At 59.4% G+C, this 26703-nt stretch overlaps 1 protein-coding gene across 2 annotated transcripts; it reads right to left on the bottom strand.

Moving 5' to 3' along the window:
• Window positions 1-1718: 1718 nt before the first annotated feature.
• NCLN (nicalin) lies at window positions 1719-26304 on the bottom strand. Of its 2 annotated transcripts, none has more exons than XM_063110595.1 (15): window positions 26042-26304; window positions 18756-18946; window positions 18075-18219; window positions 17186-17280; window positions 13753-13833; window positions 11997-12100; window positions 7245-7333; window positions 7001-7140; window positions 6478-6656; window positions 5356-5443; window positions 5237-5275; window positions 4989-5152; window positions 3990-4043; window positions 3808-3886; window positions 1719-3666 (listed from the first exon to the last, which is right to left on the bottom strand). In XM_063110595.1, exons 1-15 carry the CDS (start codon window positions 26223-26225, stop codon window positions 3607-3609), a joined length of 1692 nt encoding a protein of 563 aa, XP_062966665.1. In that variant the 5' UTR covers window positions 26226-26304; the 3' UTR covers window positions 1719-3606. The 2 variants fall into 2 exon arrangements, with proteins under 2 accessions (XP_062966665.1, XP_062966666.1); XM_063110596.1 differs by having other exon boundaries at window positions 4989-5149.
• Between the last annotated feature and the right edge of the window lie 399 nt (window positions 26305-26703).

The following is a 26703-nucleotide window of genomic DNA, read 5'->3' as shown; positions in this document are numbered from 1 at the left end:
CCGAGGCTGGCGCTTCCCCCAAGACTGGCTCAGCGGCCCGCGCCCCCAGCCCGTCTTCCTTTGCAGCCACCTTTGTGCAGCCGGTGCAGGGGTCCTGGGGCCCGTGAGCACGAACAGCGGCTGGAGGGTGCGCGGGATCCATCTGGCCACGAAGAGCTGGATGGCGTCCAGGTCCTTCCTGCGGTCGGGCTGGCCCCCGGGGGCTCGGGCCGCCGCTGCCGCCCACGGGCGAGCGCTGCGGCTGCAGGAGCTGCTGCTGCTGCCGGCGGGCCTCGCTCTCCGTCAGGAGGGCCATGGCGGGCGCGGGAACGGCGGCGGCGGCGGCGGCGGCGACCTGCAGCTGCAGCGGCAGACGCGCCCCCGCCCCGGCGGCCGCCACAGAGGCAGCTCCGCAGCGCCCCCAGCGGCCGCGCCCGGGGCAACTGAGGCCGCGCCGCTGGAGCCCAGCGCTTTCCTGCAGGAGGCGAGCTCAGCTCTTGAGGAGGGAAGTCATCAGTAATAATGATAATCACAGCGATAAAATCAGCAACCAGACCAACACGGGCCTCCTCGCTGTTCCTCCATGTCAGGCTCGGTCCTGCCCCAGGGCCTTTGCACAGGCTGTGTCCTCTGCCTGCAGATTTCACCCTGGCTGGCTCAACATTCAGGTCTCTAAGCAAGTGTCACCTCCAGGCTCCCACCTCCTTTGGGGTGAGCCACCTCACAGCTCCATTCCTCGGCTCCCCCAGGGCCCCCCATCCCCCTATCTAAATCGCACCCGGGGACCCTGCCCTCCTTCCCTCCCTCTCTTCCTCCCCAGCTTCTCCTCGCCTGCCCTCCCTCCCCAGATCTGTGAGGGAGGGACTCAGCCTGTTCCCAGAGCTGGACCCACAGAAGCAGCTCAGCTGGAGTTTGCTGACTGAGTCAGAGAAGTGGGCAGACCCCGGAGCGCGTCTCCAAGGCATCTGGCCAGAAGGGACAAGCTCTAGATCTACATCCACCCTGTAGCCCCCGGTGCATCAGGCTGGATCCCATGAACCTCACAGAACCAGACTCTGGAAACCCAAATGCAGGGACCTCACTGGAGCCTGGATGGTGGGGCCTTCACCAGCCTCCTGCCCCCTGTATGGGGTTGAATAGCATCCCCCAAATTCACATCCACCCTGAACCTCAGAATATGCCATTTGGAAACAGGGTCTTTGCAGATGCCATTAGTTAAGGTGAGAGAGAGAGAAGGTGGCCCCATGGGGACAGAGGCAGAGGTTGAGCGATGTGACCACAAGCCCAGGAGCGCCAAGGGCTGCCGGCCACCACCAGAAGCTAGGAGAGGCAGGAAGGAGCTTCCCTGGAGCCCCAACCTTGACACACCTTGTGTCAGACCTCTGGCCTCCGGGACTGCGGGAGGACATATGTCGGTAGCTTCAAGCCCCCAGCTGGTGGCACTTTGTAATGGCAGCCCAAGGAAAGGGACCCACCTATCCCATTGGACCCGGAACATAGTGAGCAGGTTTTTGCCTGGAAGAGCCAAGGGGGTAGCGCTCGGGGCCTTGGTGTCCCGCATGGCTGGCTCTGGCCACTGCAGACACAGAACTGGCCCACGGGAGGGCTGGCCCCTCATCCCAGTGGAGGGCTCTTCACATGGACCCCTGTGCCCCCACTACCAGACCACGGAGAAACATAAACCACCTTAAAAGTCAGCAAATTGAAACCGCGAGGCTCCCAGACAAGACACTGGTGGCCATCGTTCAATATGGCTTTATTTTGTGATGGGGCCAACAGTGTCCCACAACCGGCCTGAGCTCCAGATGGCCGGTCCATCCCAGTGACCTGCCCGGGAAGGAAGGAAGCTTGCTTGGGAACACCGGCCTGGACAGCTCGACCAGCCAGAAGCTCGCTGGCACTTCGCGTGCCCCAAGTCCTTCAGGCAGTGGGGAGACACCAGCCTCAGTATCAGGGTCTGGCTGCCCGGGCACAAAGGCTCAGAGGTGGGCCGGGCTGACTGGGCCCTCGGGAAACAGTCTCTGGGGGAGGCGGGCCACCCGGCCAGTGAGGATGGAAAAGAGGGTCCCTGTGCAGGCTGGGCACAGGATGGGGGTGGGCCATCACCGAGGATGGTGGCCAAAGGCTGTGTCAAGGGCAGAGGTGGCAGCCAAGGAATGGGCGGCCAGAGCCACAGAGGGTCCAAGACACTTGGCTCCAATGGGCTGGCCCTCGTCCCCCTCAGCATCTGACAGGCCAAGACCTCCCTGGAGGCCTCAGCAGGTGCCGGGGCCTGGACTCCCCCCATGCTGATCCTCCCCCTGCGAACACCTAATTGATTATATTGCTAATGAATTGATACACCTTGGTCTCCCTGAGGTCAAGTCCGGCCCCGGCACTGGAGGCCCCTCCCCCTCCCTTCCCTTGCGAGGGGCTCACGCCCCACAGGGCGCCTGGTTTGTGGGGATACAGGCTCAGTCGATGGCTCCCACGCCTTTCTGCTTCAGGTCCTGGGAAGAGCAGCCCCCAGGCCACAGCAAACACTCTCGTTGGACGCCCACCTGGACGTCCCCCCGGAAGGCACCCTCCTTTCTAAAGATGAGGAAACTGTGCCCGGGTTGGGAAGTGCATTAGGGGAGGAGTCTGGGGCTGGGAGGCCTCCACGGCTGCCTTCTGCCACGTCCCCAAGAGGACAGGCCAGCCGTGGGAAAACTTAATGCCAAAAACTGGGCAGGGAGCCAGGGGCCACGGTGAAGAAGCTGGAGACACAGCCTGGGGAGAAAGCCTGGGCTCTGCCACCCCCAAGGGACATGAGGGAACAGGCAGAGGAGGAGAGATGCAGGAATGACCAGGAGAGTGTGGTGTGGGGGCAGGAACACGTGCTCAGGGAATGGCCCCACCAGTACACCCTGGTGACAATCACGTTTGCTTGCCACTGACAGATCCCGGTGGTGGGAAAAGGGGAAGGCTGGGCAGCGTGACCTCCCAACGTGGCAGGGGAGTACCCTGTGTCTCCAGGGCTGGTCATGCTTGCCCCAGGCTCAGGGGGAGACGGGACACTCAGGCTACACTCTGAGCAGACCTCCCAGGGAGGGGGATTCCACACTGGAGAGGGACAAGGGCTTTGGAGGGGACAGAACCTGGAAACCCAGAGGCTGGCGCTATCCTCTTCAGGCAAGAGGAAAAAGATAAATAAGTCACAGGGGCAGGAATCAGGACAGGGACATCTGAGGGCTGGTCCCACATGTCTGAGGACTGCAGTCCCTGGGTGCAGGGCTCACGGCCAAGGCTGTCACCAGCAGGGGAATCCTGGCATTTCCTCCTTAGTATGAACGTTCCCTTAGGCGAGCCGAGGCGTCTCTAGGGCTGGGGGCTCATCCGCGGACTTGACTTGTCCCCAAGTCCGTGTCCTGACCCCAGGACCTCCCCCAAGCTCCCCTCCAAGGAAGTTAAAGAAAAGAAAAAAGCAAGAATCCCCCAAGTCCTAAAAAGCAACACAGGACACCTCTGTAATTCAGTGTTTCGGCCACCGCGGGGGAGGGGAGGCCAGGTCCTGCAGAGGTGGCGGTGGGGATGCGTCCACTCACTAGAGCGCCTGCCGGCTGGGGTGGTGGGGGCGACAGGCAGCGGGGGCCCTGGGGGACCATGTCACTGTGTCTTGGCCTTCACGAGCAGCCTCTGAACTGTCTTGTAGAGGAGGTCGAAGTGCTGTGGACAGCGGGGGCTGGGTGAGCCCGGGGGACACTAGGAGGCCACCTGCAGAACCTGCTACTAGGCCGGGACTGGGGGCCTGGGGGAGATGCTGCATCTGCCCCAGCCCACAGCCCTCTCCCCCAGGCACCTGCTCACCTGGACTGCCGTGTAGGCCATCCCGAGGTAGGCGCCGATGCAGACGGCCAGGAGGAGGTCGAAAATGGCCGGCTTGACCCTGGGGAAGACGTGGGGACCCGTGTGGTCAGGGTAGCGTGGGCCGCACGGCCATCCCCCAGGGGTACAGGGGCTCCTGGTCCCATGCCTGCCACTCAACTCACCTGTAGGCGTTCATCACCTGCTTGAGCTGGTCATAGAAGACAAACTCGGGGTCCCTGGGGAGAAAGCACTTTCTCAGGGGGCTCGCCGCACGTCCTGTCCCCACAGCCCCTCTGCAGAGACTGTGATGGGCAGGGCAGCTGCTACCAGGAACTCCCACAGCTGTCAAGTGCCCCTTTTGGGAAAGGACTGTCATCTATACTGAAGTGACCTCCCTGTTACTTTTTTGGATGTTAAACCTCTTTAAAAATGAAATAGGATGACTGTAGCAATTATACTAGACTGGGAAGGGCTTCTATCTACAGAGGGAGGGCAACCTCAGCATGGGTATGAGACCCTGGCTCCACAGCTGTGGGTCCACTCTGAGCCTCGGTTTCTTCTTCTGTCCAAGATCTTTGTCTCCTGGACCAGCTGTGAGCACTGGTAAGTCAGGAGGAAGGCACTGAGCAGCCTCAGGGGACGTTTCCTGCCTGCAGACAGCTGTGGGCGCCTCTCCTACAAGGCCCAACATGCTTGCTCGGCCCAATTGGGGAGGAGCTCAGGAGCCCCAAACACCCAAAAGATAAAACCCAGGGGCCTGCAGACGGGAGGAACATCCCGAGGGCATTCAGGGGATGCATAGAGCGTGAAAGGGCCACCGACAGCGGGTGGGGGTGCAGGGCAGCCAGATGAAACACAGGACGTCCACGACCTGTGAATTTCGATAAACAACAAATACATCTTAAGCATAAGTACATCCCAAATACCGCATAGGACACTTACACTGAAAACGACGTGTCACTTATCTGAAACTCAAATTGAACGGGCACCCATACTTTCCAGTTATTGTTCTATTTTTTGTCCTGTATTTTTATTTGCTCCATCTGACACCCCGGGGGTGGAGTGGGGCGAGAAGATTCTAGAAGACCCAGTGCAGGCGAGTCCCGTCTGCCATAGTGAACCCGGGACTGGAAGGGGACCACACGCAGTGCCCTGAGGACAGGGGTGGGGCCCGGACCCACCGCTTGTCGGCTTTGACGTGGTGCTGCTTCACGTCCTTCAGGTAGCGGCTCAGGTAGTGGCCCAGCGTGCTGAGGAACGTGCCGTCCTTGTCCAGCAGCTGTGCGGCCCGCGGCTGGTAGGTGAGCCAGTCCATCACCGAGTCCAGCTGCTCCTGCTGGATCTGCTGCAGGGACGGCGGCCGCGGTCACAGGCCAGTCTCCACCCGCCTTCCCAGACACCCCTCCCTCCTGCCCACCCGACCCCTTACCATCTGCTCTGTGAACACCGGCATATCCGGGGGCGTCCCCTGCAGAGAGACGAGGGGACACGGCCCTGAGCCCAGGCCTGCCAAAGGGCTGGGGGACTCACGGCCACGGCAGGGCTTACCTTCTCCGTCAGGTTGTAGATGACCCGGGTCAGGGCCTCTGCGATGATCCTCGTGTTGCGGGTCAGGGTCTTAGAATCAACCCGGGACCTTCAAGATTAAAAAAAAATTTTTTTTAGGGAATCAGCATTATGTACAACAATCAAAAAGTAAAGAATCTTCTGAATCTCTAATAATAAAAACAGGAAAAGCAACATCTCTCCCAGGCATGGGCAGGCGCCTCTCCATGCCTCGGATTCTTTAAAATGGGGGCCCCGGTGTCCCTCCTCACGGGCTACCCAGCGCCCTGACTGGGTCATCTGTGCAGCATGAAGGATCTGGCCTGGCATGCTGTTCCCCTGCCCTGCATCCACCTTCAACGACGGGGATGCCCTGCACCCCGGTTTTCCACCTGGAAAATGGGGTGACCACAGCCCCCGCCTCCCAGGGTTGCTGAGGGCCCAGTGGCTGGAACCCTCCATAGTGGAGTGAGTGGGGTCCCCTACCCCAAACTCACGTCCACCTGGAATCTCAGAATGGAACCCTCCTTGGAAAGAGGGGCTTTGCAGACATAATTACGATGAGGTCATACTGGATGGGGGTGGACCCTAAGTACAATGACAGGTGTCCTTGTAAGAGGGAAGTTTGGACACAGACACAGAGAAGCCATGAGAAGGTGGAGGCAGAGACTACAGGGATGACCACAAGCCGAGGGACACCTGGAGTCCCAGAAGCTGGAAGAGGTAAGAGGGACCCTTCCCTGGAGCCTCAGCAGGCAGCGTGGCCCTGGTACAGCTGGACCTCAGACTTCCGGCCTCCAGATGGACAGAGAATCATTTCCTATTGTTTGAAGTCCCCTAGTCAATGGAGCTTTGTTGTGCCAGCCCCAGGACACAACACTGAGGGCTGTGCCCCCAGGCCTCCGGCCGGCCTCTTACAGGCACATGGCACCATTACAGGCAGAGCAGCTTGCTCGATGCCCCCACTTGGTGAGGGCTACGCTGGATGGGCACCCCCGCCCCCATCCCTCCTGTGTCACCGGGCACTTGCCCACTGCTGGTGTGGCCCACTGGAGCCACACCACGTCTACTTCTGACCCTGCCCCCTAAGAAAGGTCCTGAAGGCGGCTTGTTCCCAGGCCTCACCGCACGTCCATGATGCTGCTGCGCTGGCTGTCGCGGTGGCTCTCCAGGTGGGACAGGGTAAAGGCAGGCAGCCGGCGGATGGCAAAGCGCTCATGCTCCCAGGCCAGCGCGTCCTCGGCCAGGTTGATCTTCTTGTGTACCATGGAGAACCGCACCTCGGGGAACTGGTGGGCGGCCACCTGCGGCCGAGTACACAGTCAGGACCCAGAGGGGCAGCAGTCTGTCCACCTACCCTGAAGTTCCAGCTGAGCTCCCTGCAAGACTCTGTAGAGCTGGCCCCTACAGGCCCTGGCTCATTCCCCGAACGCTCCCACACGGCCTTTAGGACCAGGTGTGTCACCGCAAATGCCTGGAGGCCTGCCAGAAAGCAGGGGAACCCACCTGCCCCCTGGAAGCCCACTCTGAGGCTTGCTCAAGGACCCTGAGTTTATAGAGAGCCCGCTGGAGACCCTCAGAGCCTCGGGGGCCTGTCTGCAGAGTGGGCACATGCCTAGTCCCCCTGCCCGGCCCCGGGGACACCCACCGTCTCGAGCTCCCTCAGGAAGGCATGCTGCAGGGTCCCCTCCCGGGGCGGCTTGGACACGTGCAGGTTCAGGCTGCTCCCCCGGCCCACGGTGTCCAGGCACAGGACGAAGGCTACATTGTCCTGCAGCAGGCTGGAGTCTGTAGGACATCGAGAGCTGTTGGGGGAGCAGCCAGAACGGGGAGGTGGCCCCACCCCTCGGTGCCCCCTGACCCCTCATTCCCCAGCCCCACGGGCCGCTCACCTGTGTGGTCCAGGTTGTCTTCCAGCCAGCGCTTCGTGCCCTGGTAGTTAAACTTGCCCCCTCCAGAAGCAAAGAACAGCAGGTTGTACCTGGCGGGGGGGAGGACCGGGGCGTTAGCTTTGACAGAAGAGTGTCCTGGGATGAAGGAGAGACAAGGGCCAGGTCGTAGGTCCACAAAGAGGGGCACGGCAAGCTCAGAAACAGTCTCCTCAAAAGCACAAAGTTGTGACCAGCCCCTCAGGGTGGGGTCTCTCCCCTCAGCACTGTGCACACTGGGGACGGGTCACTCTGTGTTGGGGCCATCCTGGGCACTGCAGGTGCTGAGCAGCGTCCCTGGCCTCCACCCACTCTGTGCCAGGAGCTCCCCCAGTCGTGACAACCCCAGATGTCTCCAGACATGGCCCAGTGTGCACTGGGGGCAGGATCCCCCTGGTGAGACCCCTGCTCTAGAGGCTTTTCCGAGTTCTCTGGAAACCAGGAGGAAGCGATCAGGAAACAGACACCAGGAAGATAAACGGGACCCTCTTTACAAAAAGTGGAAGGACCTCAACACCACCTCCCCCGACAGGACTGAAGCCAGGGCTGTCCTGAAGGGCCCCAAACCTGCCTGGCCCCTGAGTCCTCCCAGCCTGCCAGGGCAACAGCATGCTTTTCTGACGGCCCTGCCATTTCTGCAGCAGCTGGACGTGGTCATGGGTGCACGGGAGCTTGTGACGGGGGCTCAGGAGCCTCGGCCGCCCTGCCTGCAGCTCTCCAGCAAGGCCCCACCATGCAGGCTCCTCGCCGGCCCCAGACGTCACTCCCCCCTCAGAGTCCCCCCTGCTTGACATCTGAGGTTGTACTGGGGTGAACGGTGCCCCGCCAAAATCACGTCCACTCGGAACCTCTAAGAAGGTGACCTTCCTTGGAAATGGTCTTTGAAGATGTCATTAGTTAGGATGAGATGGTACTGGAGTAGTGTGGGCCCTAGATCCAGTGAGTGTGTCCTCAGAAGAGGAGAGGCGATATAGGGATACACCAGGGAAAAAACCACATGAAGACGGGAGCAGAGACTAGAGGGACACAGCCACAGCCAAGGGACGCCTGGGGCCCCCAGAAGCTAGAAGAGGCAGAAAGGACCCTCCCCTGGAGCCACTGGAGAGAGTGCGGCCCTGCCACACCTACATTTTAGACTTCTGGCTCACGGGCTGCAGGAGAACACACTTCTGCTGTTTTAGGCCAGGACACTGACATGCCCACTGAGCCCCTTTCTGTCCTGGGGACATTGCCCGGGCTGTCCCTGCCCCCTGCTTCTTTCCCACGACGACTTCAGCTGTTCCTCAGGCTGCAGGTCACCGACCCCTCCTCACACGGGTGGCCCCCACAGTGTCCTCTCACACTTTGTCCCGCTCTTGCCCGCAGCCTGGACACCCTGCTACACCTCATCTTGCTGGGACCAGCCCACACCCTGCCCGATGCCTGCTCTGCCAGGGCTGGTGCGCCTTGTGGTCACCCTTGCACTGCGTCTGCAGGGACAGGCCTGGTATGGGCAGGCCACAGGGCATGAGTGAGTGACAGGAGGGAGCTCCTCAGAGCTGACCCCTGCCCCTGCCCCCAAGGGGTTGAGGGTGTGAGACTGGCATGACGTGAACAGCCCCAACAGGACTGCACAGGGGCGACCACAGGGCAGCCTGACCAGGGGATGTCACATTGTGCTGAGTGAGACCTCAGGCCACAGGCAGACGTGGGGAACACATACGACATCGCTGAGAGAAAACAGCCCACGTGGAAAGCCTTCACACTGTGAAAGTCCAGCTGCAGAACACTCTGGAAGAGGCTACGCTGTGCAGAAGGGAACGGACCCGCGGTCACCAGCGGTGGGGTTTGGAGGAACAGGTGGGGCACCGGGGACTTTTAGGGCAGTGAAACTTCTCTGTATGATCCTATAACAGTGGGCACATGTCACTACATGTTTGTCCAAAGACATAGGATGTCCCACACCCGGAATGAACCCAAACGTACACTATGGACTCAAACTAATAATCGATCAATACCGTCTGCACAAATCCGGTATGTTAAAAAAAAAAAGAAAGAAAGAATAAATATGTGCTGGCCGGTTAGTTCAGCTGGTCAGGGCACCGCCTTGTAACACCAAGGTCCAGGGTTCGGATCCCCATACTGGCCAGTGCCACAAAAAACATGAATAATTAAAAAGAAAGCAAGCAAGAAAGAAGGAAGCTGCCTGGGCACATCCCTAAGATGACCACTTGGGTCATTGGCCATTGGATTCCGCCAGCCTTCAAATGTCTGACATTTGGACCCCCGACTCTCCCCAACCCCTCCCTGGTGCCTTTTCCCCAAACTGCCCAGAAGTCCCTGACCTTGGCAGCAACTGGTCCTGCTCACACCTGACTGATGTCATGGACTTCTCAAAAGGTTTTATTGGGTGAAGGGGGAGGGAGGGGAGTGTCTGCAGTTAAAAAAAAAAAAAAGAATGAAAGCAAATTTTTCCCATTCAAGATTTATACAAATCAGGGCTGACAGTTAGCTCAGTGGTTAGAGCATGGTGTTATAACACCAAGGTCAAGGGTTCAGATTCCAGTAGTGGCCAGCTGCCAAAAAACAATCAGCCAAAAAAACACCAACCAACCGACCAAAAAACGATTTAGGAAAATCAGTGGGGAAACACAAATGCTAGTGCCAGAGGCCAGTTTCCCGAGACCAGGCGCTGCGGGGCAATCAGCATGCCCTGGACTCAGCAAGCTCGCTCCAAAGCGCTGGAGCAGGCAGCAGGAGACGGCCTCAAAATTTCTAAGTAGCTTTTAATCCTCTGGGAACAGGCTCCCCCTCCCACCCCACAAACACACCAGACAGCTGGGGCCATTCCCCAGTACACCTGCCCTCAGCATTGTGCTGGGGATCAAAGGAGGGGGCTTCCTGCAACATACACTGTGGCAGGCAGAATTCATTCTAGGCTGGCCCCGTGACTCCCACCCCCTGTGTAGACAACCTGTGTAGTCCCCTCCCTGAGTTCAGGTGACGAATGCGGTAACTCTGAGTTCATCAGAAGGGAGGTGACCCTGGGTGGGCCTGACCTAGTCAGGTGGGTCCCTCAAAGAAGATGGACAGGTCAAGTGTGAGATTCCCCTGCTGGCCTACAAGGCACAAACACCGAGCCACAGAGCAGGCCATGTGGCAGGGGACAGAGAGTGGCCTCCAGGAACTGAGAGCAGCCCCAGCTGCCGGCCAGCAAGAAGGCGAGACTCGCATTCCAACCACCTGCAAGGGAGTCCAGAGACAGATTTCTTGCCCAGACGTGACTTCAGATGAGACTGCAGCTCAGAGCAGAGACCCTGGGAAGGTCTGTCATGTAAGTATATCCCAAATATCACATAGGACATACTTACACTGATATCTACGTATACACGGAACTCACATTTCACTAGGCAGCCTGTATTATTACTTGTTCACTTTGGCTACCCCACCTGTGCATCGTGGACAGTGGCAGGCACTGGCAGCTGGCTGGACCCGAGTCATTCCCAGCCCCTCTTGCTGACTGTGCTGCCACAGGGGCTGGGACAGCCAGACATGCAGGGTCACGGGACACTGTGCGGGCTGTGAGGTCTGTATACACAGGACGGAGGAGAAAGCTTCTGCTTTGGCACTTTTTAGGAGGGAACTCGCTGCCCCCGCCCCCACCTTCACCCTGCCTCAACTTGGACGTGACTACTGGTGCTGGGCAGTCACTGGTGACCATAAGGAGGCCCAAAAAGATCTGACACAGCACCCCTGAGCCCTGAACTGCTGACCAACGATGCCCACAGCGACCTTGTCTTTGAGAAGTGCACGGCTGCCTTTTTTTAAGCTAGGGTCTCACCTGGGTGATTCTGTCCCCCAGGGGACACTTAGCCATACCTGGGGACATCTGTGATTGTCATGACTGGGGGGTGCTGCTGGCATGGAGTGGGTGAAGGCCAGGGACGCTGCTCAGCACCTGCAGTGCCCAGGACAGACCCGCCACAGAGGGTGATCAGACCCTGCATGTCAGCAGCGCCGAGGGGGAGAGCCTGGGTTAGTTATTGTGGAAAAAAATCAACTTACATCCGTGCTCACAACAGACACCAGGATAAACTCCCGATGGGGCAGACGGTACAAACCAGGTGACCCCAGCTTCTGGGACTCACCTCCTCTCTCCCTCCCCATCGGTGTGTGGATTTAAATGTGTGCAGCCTCCTGGACCTCAGTAGGGCAGGTGATTATGGGACGCAGAGTCTCTTGGGGGTCCATGGAATCCCCTAACCCAGAAGGTGTCACCCTGGGAGATTCTGCCTCCAGGGCACACTGGGCCATGTCTGGGGACATTTGAGGTTGTCACAACTGGGGGGTGCTCATGGCACAGAGTGGGTGGAGGCAGGGATGCTGCTCAGGACCTGCTGTGCCCAGGACGCCCCACCACAGAGAAGGATCCAGCCCAATGCTCATGGTGCCAAGAGGCAGGAACACGGTTTCAGCAACTGTTGGGCGTTAACATTACTCGCAGGTGAACGTGTCCCTAACCAGTTCCTAGGCCTGACAGCTGTCCCAGTCTTGTGGTGGGACTGGAAGAGATAAGAGTCTGGGGAGCTTGGTGGCAGGCCTAGCACGTTGCTAGCCCTTAACAGACTCCCTGATTCCTGGGGTCAGAACCCCCTGGGGCCCTGGCTCTGAAGAAAACAGGTATAACCGTGCTGGTGCCGAGCTGCCCGTGGCCCCCGCCCGCCCGGTGGCACTCACGCGGCGTGGGTGCGCTTGTAGGTGTACAGCCTGGAGAAGAGGCGGGCCAGCTCCAGCAGCACGGAGACGCCGCTCCCATTGGAGTCTGCGCCAAGTGACAGCCACTGCAGGATGGGAGAGACAGAGCCGGCTGTCACGCCTGTGTGCTGCATCCCACGCCCCCAAGACCTGCTGTCCCTGACGGTGGCTGTGGTCAACTCTGAACTGCCACCCCCATCTCGCCTCCAGAACTTGTCCAGGACATGGCTGGGATCGTTCCCCTCCTCTGTTCGAACCCCTGGTCTGCAGGGCTGGTCCCTCACTCACAGCGACTCTGCCCAGAGCCTGGAGCTGAGCACCCAGCAGGTGGATGCGGTCACCAAGGGCAGTGTCCCCCCAGTGCCAGCATCTGCAAGGGGTCACCTGCAGGACCAGCCCCTCCACCCTTGCGCCCCTGGCTGTGGGGACCCAGTCATCCCTCCAGCCTGACACCTCAGTCCCCACCGTGTCTCAGAGCAACATTCTCAATGGGGTGATGATGATTCGTAGGGAGATATAACTGGATCCTGCGATGGCTTGGGACTGTCGCAAGGTCACAGTGTACAAAGGGGTGTAATGGTGGCATCAAAATTCATGGGAGAGCCTCGTGCTTAGTAGAAGATGCCAGACACAAAAGGCCATACAGAGTGTCGCTCAATTTATAGGAAATGTCCAGAACAGGCCAATCCACAGAGGCAGAAAGTGGATTCGTGGTTGCCCGGGGTGGGGGAAAGGGGTGGGGAGTGACTTCTGATGGGCTACCTTTTGGATAATAGAATGTTCTGGAACTAGAGGGGGTGGTGGTTGTACAACCTTGTGAATGTACTAAATAAATGTCACTGAATTGTTCACTGTAAGCTTGTCCCTCTTACCCGTCCACGGCACGAACGGGCTTGGTCTAGCTGATTTTTTCAAAGCAAGATTTTCAGGAAGACGGAAGCAGGACATGTTGATTTACATTCCGGCACGAGCCCCCGACCTCACTATACCTGGTGCTCTGCAGAACAGAGCTGGCCCTGAAGGCCCGAAGCTGTGTATTCAGAACAGTGGCCACGAGACCGGTGCTGCCTGGTGTGGGGAACCTGGACCTTGGGGCCCACCCTGTCTGGCAGGAGGGGCTCCTGGGCCGACACTGTCCATGCACACAGTGTGGTTTAAGCTCAACCTGCCTTCTTTCAGGAGTCTGGAATCTCGCACCTGTCAGGCAGGGGGGCTGCGTGACCCACCCCCATAAGACTCCCGGGTCCTGGGTCTCCGTGCGCTTCCCTGGGACGACACCTCACACGTGTTGCTCAGGATTCGTCCTGTGCGACTCCTCTGGGGGAGGATTCTGGAAGCTGAACCTGAACACCCCCACCCCCGACACCCGAGTCGACCCCACGCGCCTTTTCCCTGTGCTGACTCTGCTCTGTGTCCTTTCCCTGTAATAAGCCACAGCCAGGGGAAAACTGAGCTGAATCCTAGGAGTGCCCCTGCTTATGGATCTCTACATCTGGGGTGGGCCTGGGACCCCGACACAGGCACCCTGGGCTCACTACCTGGCCTGGCCAGCTATTTGCTGTGGGACCCTGGCCAAGAGAACCCCCGTGTAGCTCAGCCTCCATGTCAGTGACACGATGACACCCATCCAGGGGGTCCTCATGGGACCTGAGAAGGCGGGTCAAGGGCCCTCGCTGTGGGTGCATCTGCAGACTGAACCGAGATGGGGTCCGGCCCCGTGGGGGACACACATACATACCGGGGCCACTCCGAACGCGTCGTAGTGGGCCACGATGACGATGGTGGGAAGGTCCTCTCCACCCAGCCCCGTCAGCCGCCCCTGTGGAGACACAGCCTGTGAATGGCCAGCAGGGCCTGAGGCTGCCCGGGCTGCCCCCAGGCCTTGCCACTCCTGGTTCCCACCCGGTGGGAAGACAGAGCAGGGAGTGACCCGAGTGTGGGTCTGGAAGACCCCTCCTGCAGCGGCCACATGGAGCAAGGACTGCCCTTGTTCTGACACCTTTTGGGGCACCAGATCCCCACGTGAAGCTCTTGCCGCAGACTCTGGGAGCCCCAGGGAACTCCCCCAGGGAAGAGGTGGATGCCAGGGAGGAACCCACCCAGGCCCCCTGTTCTACTCACAAAGTGTTAACAAAAGCGGGGGGAGATGTGATGAAAACAACTTTCCTGTAGGAAAGAGATCAGGCCCCTCACCCCAGCACTTGGGCCCTCCAAGGTCTGTGCCCACCCTATTCTGCTCTAGCTGGGGGGCCAATAAACTTCCCATAAAGGGCCAGAGAGGGAGTATTTTCAGTGTGGGAACCAGACCGTCTGTCGCGACTACTCAGCACAGCTGCCACGCGCAAGAGGTGCATGTACAGGTGAAGCCATGTGCAATGAAACTTTATTTACAGAAGCAGGTGAAGGGCCACATTTGGCTGACTCCTGGCCTAGCCAAGTTGCTTTTCCACTTGGAAATCAAACCCATACTTTGAAGGCTGAGCTCAAAGTCCGGAAGCCAGGGGACTGGTCATGGGGAGAAATGGCACAGTCACAAAGACAGGAGTTGAAGAGCCCCATGGGATCCAGGGCCCACACCCACGCCATTCTGGGTGACGCAGGCCAAGCCCTGGGTCTCATCATGTATAAACTGCCACTGTCAACAGGACCTGCTGCACGGGCCCACACCACAGTCAAATGGGATAACTGATGGGACAGACGCTCCTTCAACACTCCATGGCCTCCGCTTCTCCTGTCTGGAGCACTGCCCTTGGGTGCCTGGGTGCAGAGATAGCAGACACGCCCTGCCTGAGGCCATTCACAGAGCTGGTCCCTGCGGCACACAGCCACAGGCCGCAAGCTCGGCAGGAGCGGGGGCCACACCCCTCATCGGACTCCTGGGGCTCCCTTGCCTACACCCAAGGCCCTGTCCTGCTGGTGGAGGCTGCTGGGGACCTGCACTCCCTGGCTGCCACCCACAGCAAGCTTCCTGCAAGAGGGGCAAAGTCTGGGGAGTCGGACGTGGGTGCGGATCCTGGCACGTGACCATGCATGAGCTGCCTAACCCCTGACCCCGTGGCCTTAGCCTCCTCCCACGAGAAGCGGGCCCACCCCAGTGGCTTCTGCATCCTCCGTGCCCTGCCCAGCCCCCCAGCCCCATGAGTGACGGGGATGGCAGAGGGCACTCTGTAACACAGAAGCTTCTAGAACCAAAGGCAGGGCTGGCAGGTCACAACAGACCCTTAAATGGTGAGAGGGGGCTAACAGGCCCTCATGGACCGCACCTGCTCTCAACCACAGCAAACTGGACGACCTGTGGTTCACCCTGGTCTGCGGGAGCGGGACAGAGAAGGACTCCATCTTGTGCGGCTCCTATGCCCAAACTCTGTGATCCCTTGTGCGGCTTTCAATGACGGTCCTTTACCCTAAGCTCATTCACCTTATTTAACTTATTTTCTAACACTGCAGCCAGCTTCCCTCCTCCTCACTCGGGCCCGTCTGCTCTGCCGACCACCTGTCCTGCCTCGTCCACCCGGTCTCTGCATGGCGGCCCCTCCTTGCTGCCCCCTTGCCAGGTCTCAGGCCTCTTGGCAGGGACATCCCACCAGGCAGGGCTCCCCAGCAAGTCCTCCTCCTGTGTCACTCCACGTGTTGCTCCTCATCCTCCAACCTCCCCCAGCTGGAAGTGAGCTCTGCAAGGGAGGGGTGGCATCTAGCTCCCCACTGCCTCCTGCACAGCAGGGGCTTCAAGAGCACTCACCCCAAACCACAGGATTCTGACCTGCTCCAAACAGCGCTCCAGCCCAGAGGCACTCAGCCCTGGAGGGGAAGGCGGCTGGGAACGAGCCTGTGTGCTGACGCCAGGGGGCGGCAGTGTTCCCTGTGCCGTGAGCCCTCGAGGATGTGGCCCCAGAAGCCTGATGAACACTGACGGTGACACCTGCTCCAGCACAGGGCGGGTGGGGGGCACCGTGGTCAGCTACAAGTGCTGAGGGCCACTGTGTGCCAGGCACTGGGCGGGGATCTGAGGACATGGCAGAGGCCAGGGTGAACATGGTTGCAGGTCAGGAGTTCTGACCATTGCACACGGTGACAATGACTGTGGAGAAACTCAAGCTGGTGACAGATCCAGCGTGCTGTGGGGGGTTCACCTCCTGGTTAAAACCCGTGTGTGGTTCTTCAGGCCTGACCAGGGGCAACTACCAAGGCTCTGCCTGGCCGGCACTTGGGGGAAGCTGCCCCCGCAGGCCACTTGGGGTCCAGTGACATGCGCCATGGCCTCTGGAGTGGGCTGTGGTAGAGAGCTTGTTCGTGACTGGATGCACTGGTGTATTTGAATCCTCAGTCTCTCTATCTGGGGCCTGGGGCCAAGGCCTCCTTGTGGGGCTGCGGAGGAGGGGACCATAGCACGCTGTCCCCACCCTGACTCAGTACCCAGGATGTTCCTGCCCTGAGCCCTCCACCACCCCAGGTCCATAAAATCGCAGGCGCTTTTTGCTCGTGTGCCGTCCCCAGCGGGGAGACCCTGAGGCACCTGAGCCACCTTCTCTGTCTTTAAGGTGCTCACAGACGGGGAGACCCTGAGGCACTTAAGCCACCTTCTCTGTCTTTAAGGTGCTCACAGAAGGCAGTAAGGGATTTGGCTTAACTCTTTCACTCCCGCCCTGTAGCTTCGATCAGCCACTTCGACACCTGGCAGCTCAGTGCTCTCTCCCAGCTCGGCTGAGCTCCTGACAACGGGGAGATGGGGTGGCCATGGAAGGGTCTGTGGGGACAAGGTGTCTAAGCATTACGTGACAACAAGGGGCAGCCACTCTAGGGCCTGGAGGGAGAGCTTCCTGTGAGGAGGGGATGACAGTGCAAAGGCCCTGGGGGGGGGGGGAACGAGCTGGCAGCAAGGTGTGTGGCCTGGCCAGCGACAGGAGGCAGGAGGCGGCCAGGGCAGCCAGCAGGGGCCCAACCACCCTGCAGTGGCTTCCCGGCCCGCCGCACTGAGCGCTTTGCAAAGCAGGCGGATGGTTCCATCCCATCTCCCTGCCAGGAGCTCCCTCTAGTGGGCACCAGTGGTGAGGCAGCCGGCCTGCTGTCAGGGAGGCGCCGGCGGCCTGGCTGGGTGTGGGACTGAACTGCAGGGACTGGGCAGGTCAGGGGACAGAAGTGGGTCCAAAGCAGTCAGCGGGGCGGACACTCACCTCCACGCTGGTGATAAGCCAGTCGCTCACGGCCTTGCTCTGGACTCCACTGGTGACCATCTGGAAGCCATTGGCAGTGGCCGTGTGGAGCAGCACTAATGACAAGAGAGGAAATGGTGAGCCCGAGCCCCAGGGTCTGCACTCCAGCCACCAGGGTCTTCCCGGACCAGAGCATCCCTCACACCCCAACACCCTAACACCCCAGACTCTGGGGATTCAATCACAGAAAACCAACTGGGCAGTGCTCAGATCTGACCACACAGACTCAGATACAACGAGCAGCTGAGTTTCTGCTTGAAATCCTTCCTCGGTGTCACTGTGATCCTCTGCTCTTGGGCACTAAACAACAGCCCTGCACTTTTCATTTGGGCCAGGGACTCCCTGAGAATGTCAGAGTTCACCCCAGTTTGAGTCTGCACGTCTGTTCTTTATGCATTGGGGGAGGAAATGTTTGGTCCTTTTCTCTCAGAATGTCGCTGATCCTCCCTGAGGGCTCGAGCAAGCTGGGGACACAGAATTTACTTGGCAGGTGGAATGGACAAGAGAGAAAAATGGATAGATGTCTTTGTTTTTTGTAAACCACATGACAATCTGGGAAATGTCTCCTCTAAATTACCGGTTCTGAACTGTGCGCACAGGAATCAGTGGCAGGGTGGAAGAGGAAGGGCTGTGAAAATGCAGAGTCCCAGGTCCCAGCCCCCAGCCTGACATGATGACACAGCAGGTCCAAGGCAGGGCCCAGAGATCTCCACCACGAAACACAGGTGATGGGATGCCACACACTCACTCTGAGTGACACAGTGAGACATGGCTTTTGGGACACTGGGTGACTATGGTTCTTGGCACAGGAAATCTCCCTGACACCCATCACCCTGTCCCTGCAGCCCACCTTCTGCGGCTGAGGCAGAACCCTGGGAGGCAGAAGCAGCCTGGGTCTGCTCATAGATGGACAGCAGGGCCTCATCTTCCATGGCAAAGTACACAGGCACGATTGTCTCCATGGCCAACATCTCAGGCTCGATCTCCATGAATTGCTGCAGACAAGACACATATTTAGGCCAGGGCACGGGAGGGCAGGGCGCCCCCCGGCTGTACTTGGAGGGCACACAGGCACCAGTGAACCACCCATCACTAAGCCGGCCTCAGGAGAGCGTGAGCTTCCCCTACCCCAAGCCCCTGTCATCTGCAAGAGCGTCCCCAACCCAGGGTCTCCCGTGTGATCCTATCAGCCTGTTCATTCAGAGCAGGCTCTCTCCTGCCTGGCACCATTGACATTTGGACCAGCTCCTTCTATGTGGTGGGTGTCCTGGGTACTGCAGGTGCTGAGCAGCGTCCCTGGCCTCCACCCACTCCACGCCAGGAGCACCCCCTCTCCAAATGCCCCTCTGGGGACAGAATTGACCCCTGAAGAGGACCAGTAATGATAAGGAACAACCATCCCACTTTCTGAAGGGCTCAGAGAGGTGAAGTGACCTGCCCAAGGTCACACAGCTGACATCAAATCCAACATGAGCTTCTGGACCCTGTGCCGGGGGTCCCCAGCCTGTGCGGCGAAGGGGCAGGGGCTCACCCGGACGACGTCCTGGGGCACGGCAGCCATGGCCCGCGGCAGGATGATGACCACGGCACCTGCTGACTGCCGCAGGGCCTTCTGGTACTGCTCGTAGGAGAAGTCCACCAGCCGCATGAGGACGCAGCGCCGGCTCAGCACGTCTGCGTCTACGGTGCGCGCCTCCGTGTTGAGCACTGCGTTCCGAGTGCCTGTGGGAGAGGCAGGGTCACCCTCAGCAGACGGGCAGGCCAGGCAGGGGAGGGGCAGATCCAGGACCAGGCATCCATCTGGATCCAGCCCCAGCCCCGGATCGAGACATGGGTCTTCCCTGGATACGGGGCCCTCACCTGGGGGACCACCGACTCGGGAGCCTCCCAGGTGACCCCAGCCTGTCACGTGCATGTCCTGTTACAGCCCACACACCCCACTGCCCATGGGTCTAATGACACTTTTAACCCTAATGAGTCACAGACCTTCTGGAGAAATCACACTCCTACCGACCCATGCAAAAGTTCGCCTGCAATCCTATACCAGGGCAGCAAACTTTCTCTGTAAAGGGTCAGGGGACAAATATCTCCAGCTTTGCAGGACACCAGCAGCCACAGACAGCAGGTCAACTGACAGGTGTGGCCGTGTGCCAGCAGTACCTGATTTATAAAGACAGGAGAGGGCTGGACTTGCCCCCAGGCTGCACTTACTCTGTAACCCTTGTTCTAGAGTGTTCTCAGCCTGTGAAGTCCCACTGAAGCTTGCTCCTGGACCCCAGGTTAAAACCCCTGCACTAAGCAGCCACATCACAACGGAGCCCCCTTGGACCTGTTCTCGCTGACACCACCCTAATGACCTCAGAAATTGAAGTTTTTTTGAAATCCAGGGGCAGCACAAGCCCAGTAGCCCCCACTGTGATGTGTCTCTGAGGCGGGGATGGGGGACAGAGTCGCAGGGGAAAGGCCCAGGTGCCACTGCCTCACTGGGCGGAACTGGCTGCAGCTCTGCAAACCAGCACGGGGCTCCCGCTTTCATTGCTGTGGCATTTCCCCTGGCATGCTGGTCCCCCATTTCTTGGTGTGCAGGACACTGCTCAGGTGCACTTGGGCCTCCCCCATCAAAGCCATCATCCCTCACGTGTGTCTGTCCCCATCCATCTCAGCACCCTGTGAGAATCCACCGGCTGCTGCCAAGCTCTGGGTGCTATGGGGCACTGGCTTCACCGGCATGACTCCCCTCTGAGAGGGATGGGACGTGGCAGCTTTGGAGCCAAGTTCTTTACTGGTGACCAGCTGCTTTCATTCCTCTCTACGGGGCTGCTACCGTCACCCGCATGGTCAGGCCACATGTGACATGCAGAATGTCAGTAGTGGGCAGTATGGGGACTGGAAGGCCGCAGCCAATGCGACCAGCTCCTTCTCTCTCTCCATCGGAGTCTTCCAGGCTCCCGGACACAGGGCCTGGTGTGGCATCGGCCCCACGGCAGCCAGCTGACCAAATCCCAGCCCTCCTCCCTGACCAGGCTGTGTTTGGCCCTTGGCACGGCCCCAGGCACCATGCAGACACCTGGTGCATCCTCCCTGACCAGCCGGGGCTCGCTCGGACTGTTCGCCTCCTTGGCCGGTCTCAACATCACCTAGAACAGGTTTGTTTCCTTGGTGTTGACCTCCCTAACTAGACTGGGGGTTCCCATGGGCAGGGATTCTGTTCCCAGCTGTATGTCCCCAGCACCGACCATCAGCTGAGCGAATGAACAAAAGCCAAAGCCCCTCCCATGGCCCCTCAGAAAGCTCCAGACACACCAGGGTCTCCCCATCAGCACTGGACGTTCAAGGTCAGATCACGCTCTGTAATGGGGCCGTCCTGGACACTGCTGGTGCTGAGCAATGTCCCTGACCTCCACCCCTCCATGCCAGGAGCTCCTCCCAGTTGTGACAACCACAGATGTCCCCAAACATGACCCAGTGTCCCCTGGGAGCAGAATCGCCCCAGGTGAGACCCACCACCCTCTGCCCAAGTGCCATCTCCCACCTCTCTCCTAAGAATGACCCAGACAATCAGAGGGAGCGAGAGGCTGCTGGACCCCCAGCTCGCCAGCTTTTCGAGTGCGATCTCAGGCCCCCACCCAGAAAGAAGGGGCAGGCTGGAATCAGAACCACACAGAACTTTTCTCTGTAAGGATGGTGGGACACAGAGCACGTGAGCACTGGCTGCCTGAGAGATTTCCTTGAGGACAAAAGAGGACACTGTGCTGGAGAAAGTCACCTGGAAGACACCATGCTGAACGCGGAATACAAGAGCCATGAGAGAGGAGCCAAAACCTAAAAGTATGTGATGTCTTTTGCTTCCTTCTCTTTTTTCTTATTTTTTTTTTTTTTTGTTAAAGTACGTGACATCTTGAAGGGGTGCAAGCGACCGGCCCTCAGGGGCCATTTGTCCCCGTGGATGGGTGGGAAATGGGCTCAGGCAGCCCCCCAATGACAGGGCAGGGAATGCCTGGCTATTTCAGAATAACAGCCTCCCCCACGTCAGCTTCAGCTCTTAAACGGATGGACCCAGAACATGCCTGTCCCCTGGGGCCTCTAGGGGCTAGGAAGTGAATCAGAGCTCACAGCTCTGGAGACACAGGCTCCCTGGTCCTGCAGGAGCTCCTTGGCTGTACAGATCTAGCCGGATGCTCCTGGGCCTCCAGGGCTCATGTCAGGATCTAACCCACTTAAGGCCCCCAAAGGCTGCATAAACGAACAAATACAAAACTCTCACTGTGCACTGTCTGCTTCTGGTGTCCATCAGGACAGCTTCCTCCAAAACAAAGTCTCCTAAGCTCTGGGACCGCCTTACTTCCCCATGAGGGGGACACGGCACACAGCAGGGGCTTCATGAATGGCTGAATCCACTCGTCAATGAACTGCAGGTCCTCCTTACCTTCCGCCCCAGACGGCAGTGGGGCAGGGACCGTCCTCGTAACTCTGCATATGGATCTTGTGCCACATACTGAGCTGCCTCCACCTCCACCCAAGTGGCACTGGAAGGACACCCAAGAGCACAGGGCCCTCCCTGGGGCCACCAGCACTCAACTGGGATGCAGGCCCGGGTGGCCACATCGGGACACCAGAAACCCTAACCCTTACGTCAAATCACCCACACGTGAAAGGAAAGCATCGGGTCCAAACCACGTGCAGTGCCACGCAAGCCAGTGTGGAGCCAGCAGGCAACCCCCAGCGCACGTGCGTGGACATGGCCCTCAGGGCCTCCAGTTTGGACCCACGCAGGAAGCGCTCAAAAATAACGACACAAAGAGCCATCGTGCTTCCCTGTGGGAGCCAGCCTGCCCGCCCAACGACCAAGGTCGAGGCTGGGGGAGCTGCCAGGGGCAGGAAGTTCACTCCCTCACAGACGCAGACCCTCACCTAGGCCTGTGCTGAGCCTCAGGCTGGGGGCCAGGAGCACAAACCCATTTCTGCTTTCCAGGAATGTTCCATCTGGGGAAGCAGGCAGGCAGAGAGGCAGGCAGAGGGGCAGGCAGAGAGGCAGGCAGAGAGGCAGGCAGAGGGGCCGGCTCCAGGGCAGCGTTCTGATGGGGGAGGGCAGGAAGGACATGGAAGGGACACCTATCCCTGGCGGGGATGCAGGTGGTCCCAGGTGCAACCGGGAAGTGGTGGCAGAGAACCAGCTCCCAAGGCCAGGCCCCGCCCCTGCTCCCCTTCCAGGGTCCCCTGGGAGGCCCAGCAGGGAGAAGGCAGAGGAGACCTCGGGGAAGTCCTTGAGTTCCTGGAATGCCCAGAGTGTCCCTCCCCCAGGCACCCTTGGCCTCCCAAGGGCAGCTCAAATATCACCTCATGTGGGTGGGGAGGTGAGGAACACCCGTCCAGCCTACTGTGTGCCCAGCTAGAGGCCTGAGCATCCTCTCACTGGGTCTCATTGGGCCTAGAGCTTCTACAGAGTAGGACTGAGGACCCCGCTCCCCAGGAAGGGAGGTGCCCGCAGCACCCAGCATGTCGGAGGCAGAAAGGGTGCATGTCAGCACCCCTAGAACTTCCTGAAGGTCATGGGTTTCGTCTGTAGGATGAAGACCAACCCCCATGAGACCCCCTCACACCAGTACCAGCTGAGATCACGCTCCCCTCCCCTGCTCAGGGCCCAGTGGGCTTTCTATAACAAGGTCTGTCTCTCCACCCTCTCTGAGCACCCCATGGGTACAACCTCGAGAGCCGGCGCCAGGGTTGGGAGGGGTGTAAACACAGCCCTCAGCAGGCATGAGGCTGCAATCAGCACCACCCCCATCAGCTTGCGTCTGGACAGGTAGAAGTTACACTTGGTGGGTGCCACAAAGGTGGGCACTGGGCACCTGGACAGATGTCACTGGTTCCAGTAACAGGCCCACACCTGAACAGGAGTCAGCGATTGTCGTTTCAGCACAAAGCAGCCAGAGACAGCCATCAACGGGTGGGTGTAACTGCATGCCAATAAAACTTTATTTACAGCAGCAGGCGGTGGGCCAGATTTGACTTATGGCTAGCTGGGCTCCTAGATGAAGGGGCTTGGGAAAAGTCTGGTCAGCATGGGTCCCAGGAGCCAGGGCTCCCAAGCAGGGCTCACCTTGTGGGTCCCTGTGGGGATTAACAGGGCTGGGGCACGTGAAGCACTAAACACAGCAGGACACACAGTAAGCGCTCAACAAATGCCTCCTATTGTGAACAGCCAGAAAGACTCACAGAGAAAGCAGATCACCTAAAAAGGACCAGAGTCCACCTGGGGGGGGGGCAAGGTAAGGCTCCCTGCAGCCTAATCATCCTCAGACCCAGCCCTCACCCAAGTACAAAGAGCACCCTCCTGGCCCTGCATTTCTCAACAGGGGCAAGAAGGAAGTTGGGAAAGTTGTTCCCAGCCAGGAAGGGTTGAGGCTGGCAGCGGGGGAGCCCAGGGGCGGCAGGGTACGGGAGAGAGGGTGCTTAAGACATCAGGAGTTTGCAACTGACCCAGAGTGATGGAGCAGAACAGCTCTTCTCTCCAGGGCTGTGGCCCGTGCCACACTGGGTGTTTTTGGGCTGCTGTCAGAGGACATGGAAGCATTGTGGAGGTGCGGCCCCTCCCAGGAAGCCACACTCCCCACTGCACGCGTGGGGCCTGGTCTGACCTTCAAGGGCTGGACCTTTGCCTCTTAGAGTTGAAGATGGGAAATACTAAGGCTGGGAAGGTTAGTCACCCCACGAGGACCCCTCTGCTCACCCCCGGAGCCCATGGTCTTTATGGACTGGCTGGATGAAGCTGGTCTCCATGTGGGGAGGCAGCATCTGGGTTTCTAGGGGCCAGGGAGGAGGGCCCGTGGGGAAAGACGCCAGGTCAGGAAAAGAATCTGGATTCTGCAGATGCCAAGTAGAGAAACCATGTGGAAAGATGAGAGAGAGAAGAGAGAGAGACACAGAGAGACACAGAAACAGAAACAGGGAAGGAAAGGGAGAGAGAATTACGGGCAAAGGACTCAAGAGAAAGGATGGAAAGAGAAAGTTTTAGGGAAAAGAAGGGAAGGAGCTGAGAAAAAAGGGCCCAGGGACAGGGGAAGGCAATCGGGTCATCATATTGGGACTGGGAAACAGAAGGGAAGGTCCCATGAGGATCCCAACAGAGGGAAATTGCGACTTCTACAAATTGGGAAGCCTGTCCCGCTGGAGACAGGCAGGAGTGCTGTCTGCTCAACAAATTCAGCCAACACCCACGGGCAGGTTTGGAGCGGGAGAGAAAGGGGCTGCTTCAGCTGCACGCAGGACAGTGTCTGAGCCAGCCAGGAGCATCTCAGGGTGTCCAGGCTGGAGCTCCCACTCACCCACGGGGCCCAAGAGAAGCGGGGTGTGCTGGGGAGGCTGGACAGGAGACTTTAAGCAATGTCTCGAGGGTGTGAACCAGAGGGGGTGAGAGACTGGAACAGGATCTGGAGAAACAGGTTATCTCAAGTTCTCAGAGCTGGGCCCTCTGGACTCCAGACTCATCTGGAAGTCCCACAAAAGCTCTACATCTGTGCTGCCCCTCTTGGTGGTTGCTAGCAACACATGGCAATTTGGGTTCATTACAATTAACAGCACTAAAAATTCCATTCCTCAGCTGCACAGGCCCCATTTCTAGGGTTCAGAGGCTGCCTGTGGCTGGTGGCTCCATATCGAACAGCGATGATACCAAACCCGTCCACATCCACAGGGCAGACAGTTCTACTGACGGCACTGACCCTTTCCCCAGAAAAATGCCAAAACAACGCATAAAATGTGCTCACGACTTTAGGGGCTCCTAGCCTTCTACTCCCACCCCCCAGAGCCTGGGGCCTTGGGTCTAGACCATCACCCTAACCCAGGGTCTCTCCCCCTTGACACTACTTGAGACATTTGCGGCCGAATCACTTCCTGGGGTGGGGCGTCCTGGGACTGCAGGTGCTGAGCAGCGCCCCTGGCTTCCACCCACTCCATGCCAGGAGCACCCCCTCTCCTCCTAGTCATGACAACCACAAATGTCTCCAGACATCACCCAATGTCCCCTGGGTTGACAACCACTGCCCTAAATGGAAACAACATAACTTTGGAGCGAAATGAGATCTTAGGGGAAGTGTGGGTATGTCTCCAGAAACTGGGGCTCCCCAACGGCCTGGCAGAGGCTCAAGGTCCAGGGGACAGAGGCTGGGCCTGAGACATTCCAGTAAGAGGAACCAGCCCAAGAGAACTGGGGCTCAGAAATGAGGGGGGCTCCTTCATAGGGAGGTCAGGCCTTGACTTTCAGGAACCTACCAGAGTCAGGCTGCAAGGAAGAAAAACCAGAGACCAGAAGGTTCTGGAATCCCAGAGACAGCTCCAGCCAAGAGGAGACAAGGGAATCTAGAATGACTTGGGCGCCGGAGTCAGGACTGCGCTGGGGAGCTGGACAGGACCCAGGCCCGAGGGTTCTGGGGACTGTAACTTGGAGGGTGCTGACCCAGGGTCAGAGGCAGTCAAGAAATCCTGGGTTCTGGGAAGCAGGGGGTGCGGAGGCTGAGCTGAGGGGGGCAGGAATGCATCAAAGAAGGGGACAAGAAGTGGGGTCCAAAGGCGAGGGGACTGAACTGGGAGGTGGGAGGCGGCCAGGGAGGCTTGGTTAGGGGGATGCAAGGACCAGACAGAGCCCAGAGCCCGAGAAGAAACAGGGCCTCGACGGGGGGTCGACTTCGGGCACCGGACCAAGAGCCAAGGCCGGGGGCTGCGGGGGGCGGGGGTCCCCGGGGCGCGGGCCGGGGAGACCCGGGGGTGCAGGACAGCCGGGCTCCGACCTGCCCGGGGCCCGGCCGGGGGTCCACGCACCGTAGGGCTGGCCCTGCAGGTCGTACTGCTGCATGCGGTACACGGTGAACTCGTGCGCGGCGTCGGCGGCGGGCAGCGGCTGCGCCACCAGCAGCAGCACGGCGGGCAGGAAGACGATGAAGCCGAGCGGCAGGCACGACGCCTTCAGCATGTTCTCCAGCACCTCGCCCGCTTCCTCTAGCATCCTGGCCGACGGCGGGGCCGCGCGGGGCGGCGGCGAAGGGGACGGGACGACGGCGGCAGCTCCCGCGGACTCACTTCAGCATGGGTAGCCGCCGGGGTCCTTCGGGCGCCGCGCCGGGCAGCCCGAACCCGCCCCGGGGGTCCTGCGGGCACCGCCGCGGACCGCCCCTGCTGCCGCGCTGTCTCTTGGGAGTTGTAGTCCGCCCGGCGCTCGCGGCGCCACCTGGGAGTTGTAGGCCCACACTCGGGGACCCTCAGAAGAAATCGCTGAGGATTGTTTGGATGACACTGCTGAAATATCGCATAAACTCCAACTTAGGAAATACAGAGACTTCAAAACACCAATTTGTAACAGAACTTTTTTAAACCCCGTTTTTGGTGCCAGGCGGGGGCAGGACGTGACCTTGCGACCCGGAAGGAAGTTGAGAACGAAGGAATTAGGAAGTATCCGGCTTTCTGCGCTAGGTCTCCTGGGAACT

The sequence above is a fragment of the Cynocephalus volans genome, chromosome 10, assembly GCF_027409185.1.
Source record: "Cynocephalus volans isolate mCynVol1 chromosome 10, mCynVol1.pri, whole genome shotgun sequence".
Taxonomy (NCBI): domain Eukaryota; kingdom Metazoa; phylum Chordata; class Mammalia; order Dermoptera; family Cynocephalidae; genus Cynocephalus; species Cynocephalus volans.
This window is presented reverse-complemented; position numbering and strand designations above follow the sequence as displayed.

Bases quoted from the DNA above. Each gene is read 5' to 3' on its own strand.
- NCLN (XM_063110595.1), bottom strand. From the start codon at position 26,225: ATGCTAGAGGAAGCGGGCGAGGTGCTGGAGAACATGCTGAAGGCGTCG. The intron at 18,947-26,041 runs GTGCGTGGACCC...CCTCTCCCACAG, and splicing joins CCTGCAGGGCCAGCCCTACG to GCACTCGGAACGCAGTGCTC. The intron at 6,657-7,000 runs GTGGGTGTCCCC...ACTCGGCCGCAG, and splicing joins TCCTGAGGGAGCTCGAGACG to GTGGCCGCCCACCAGTTCCC.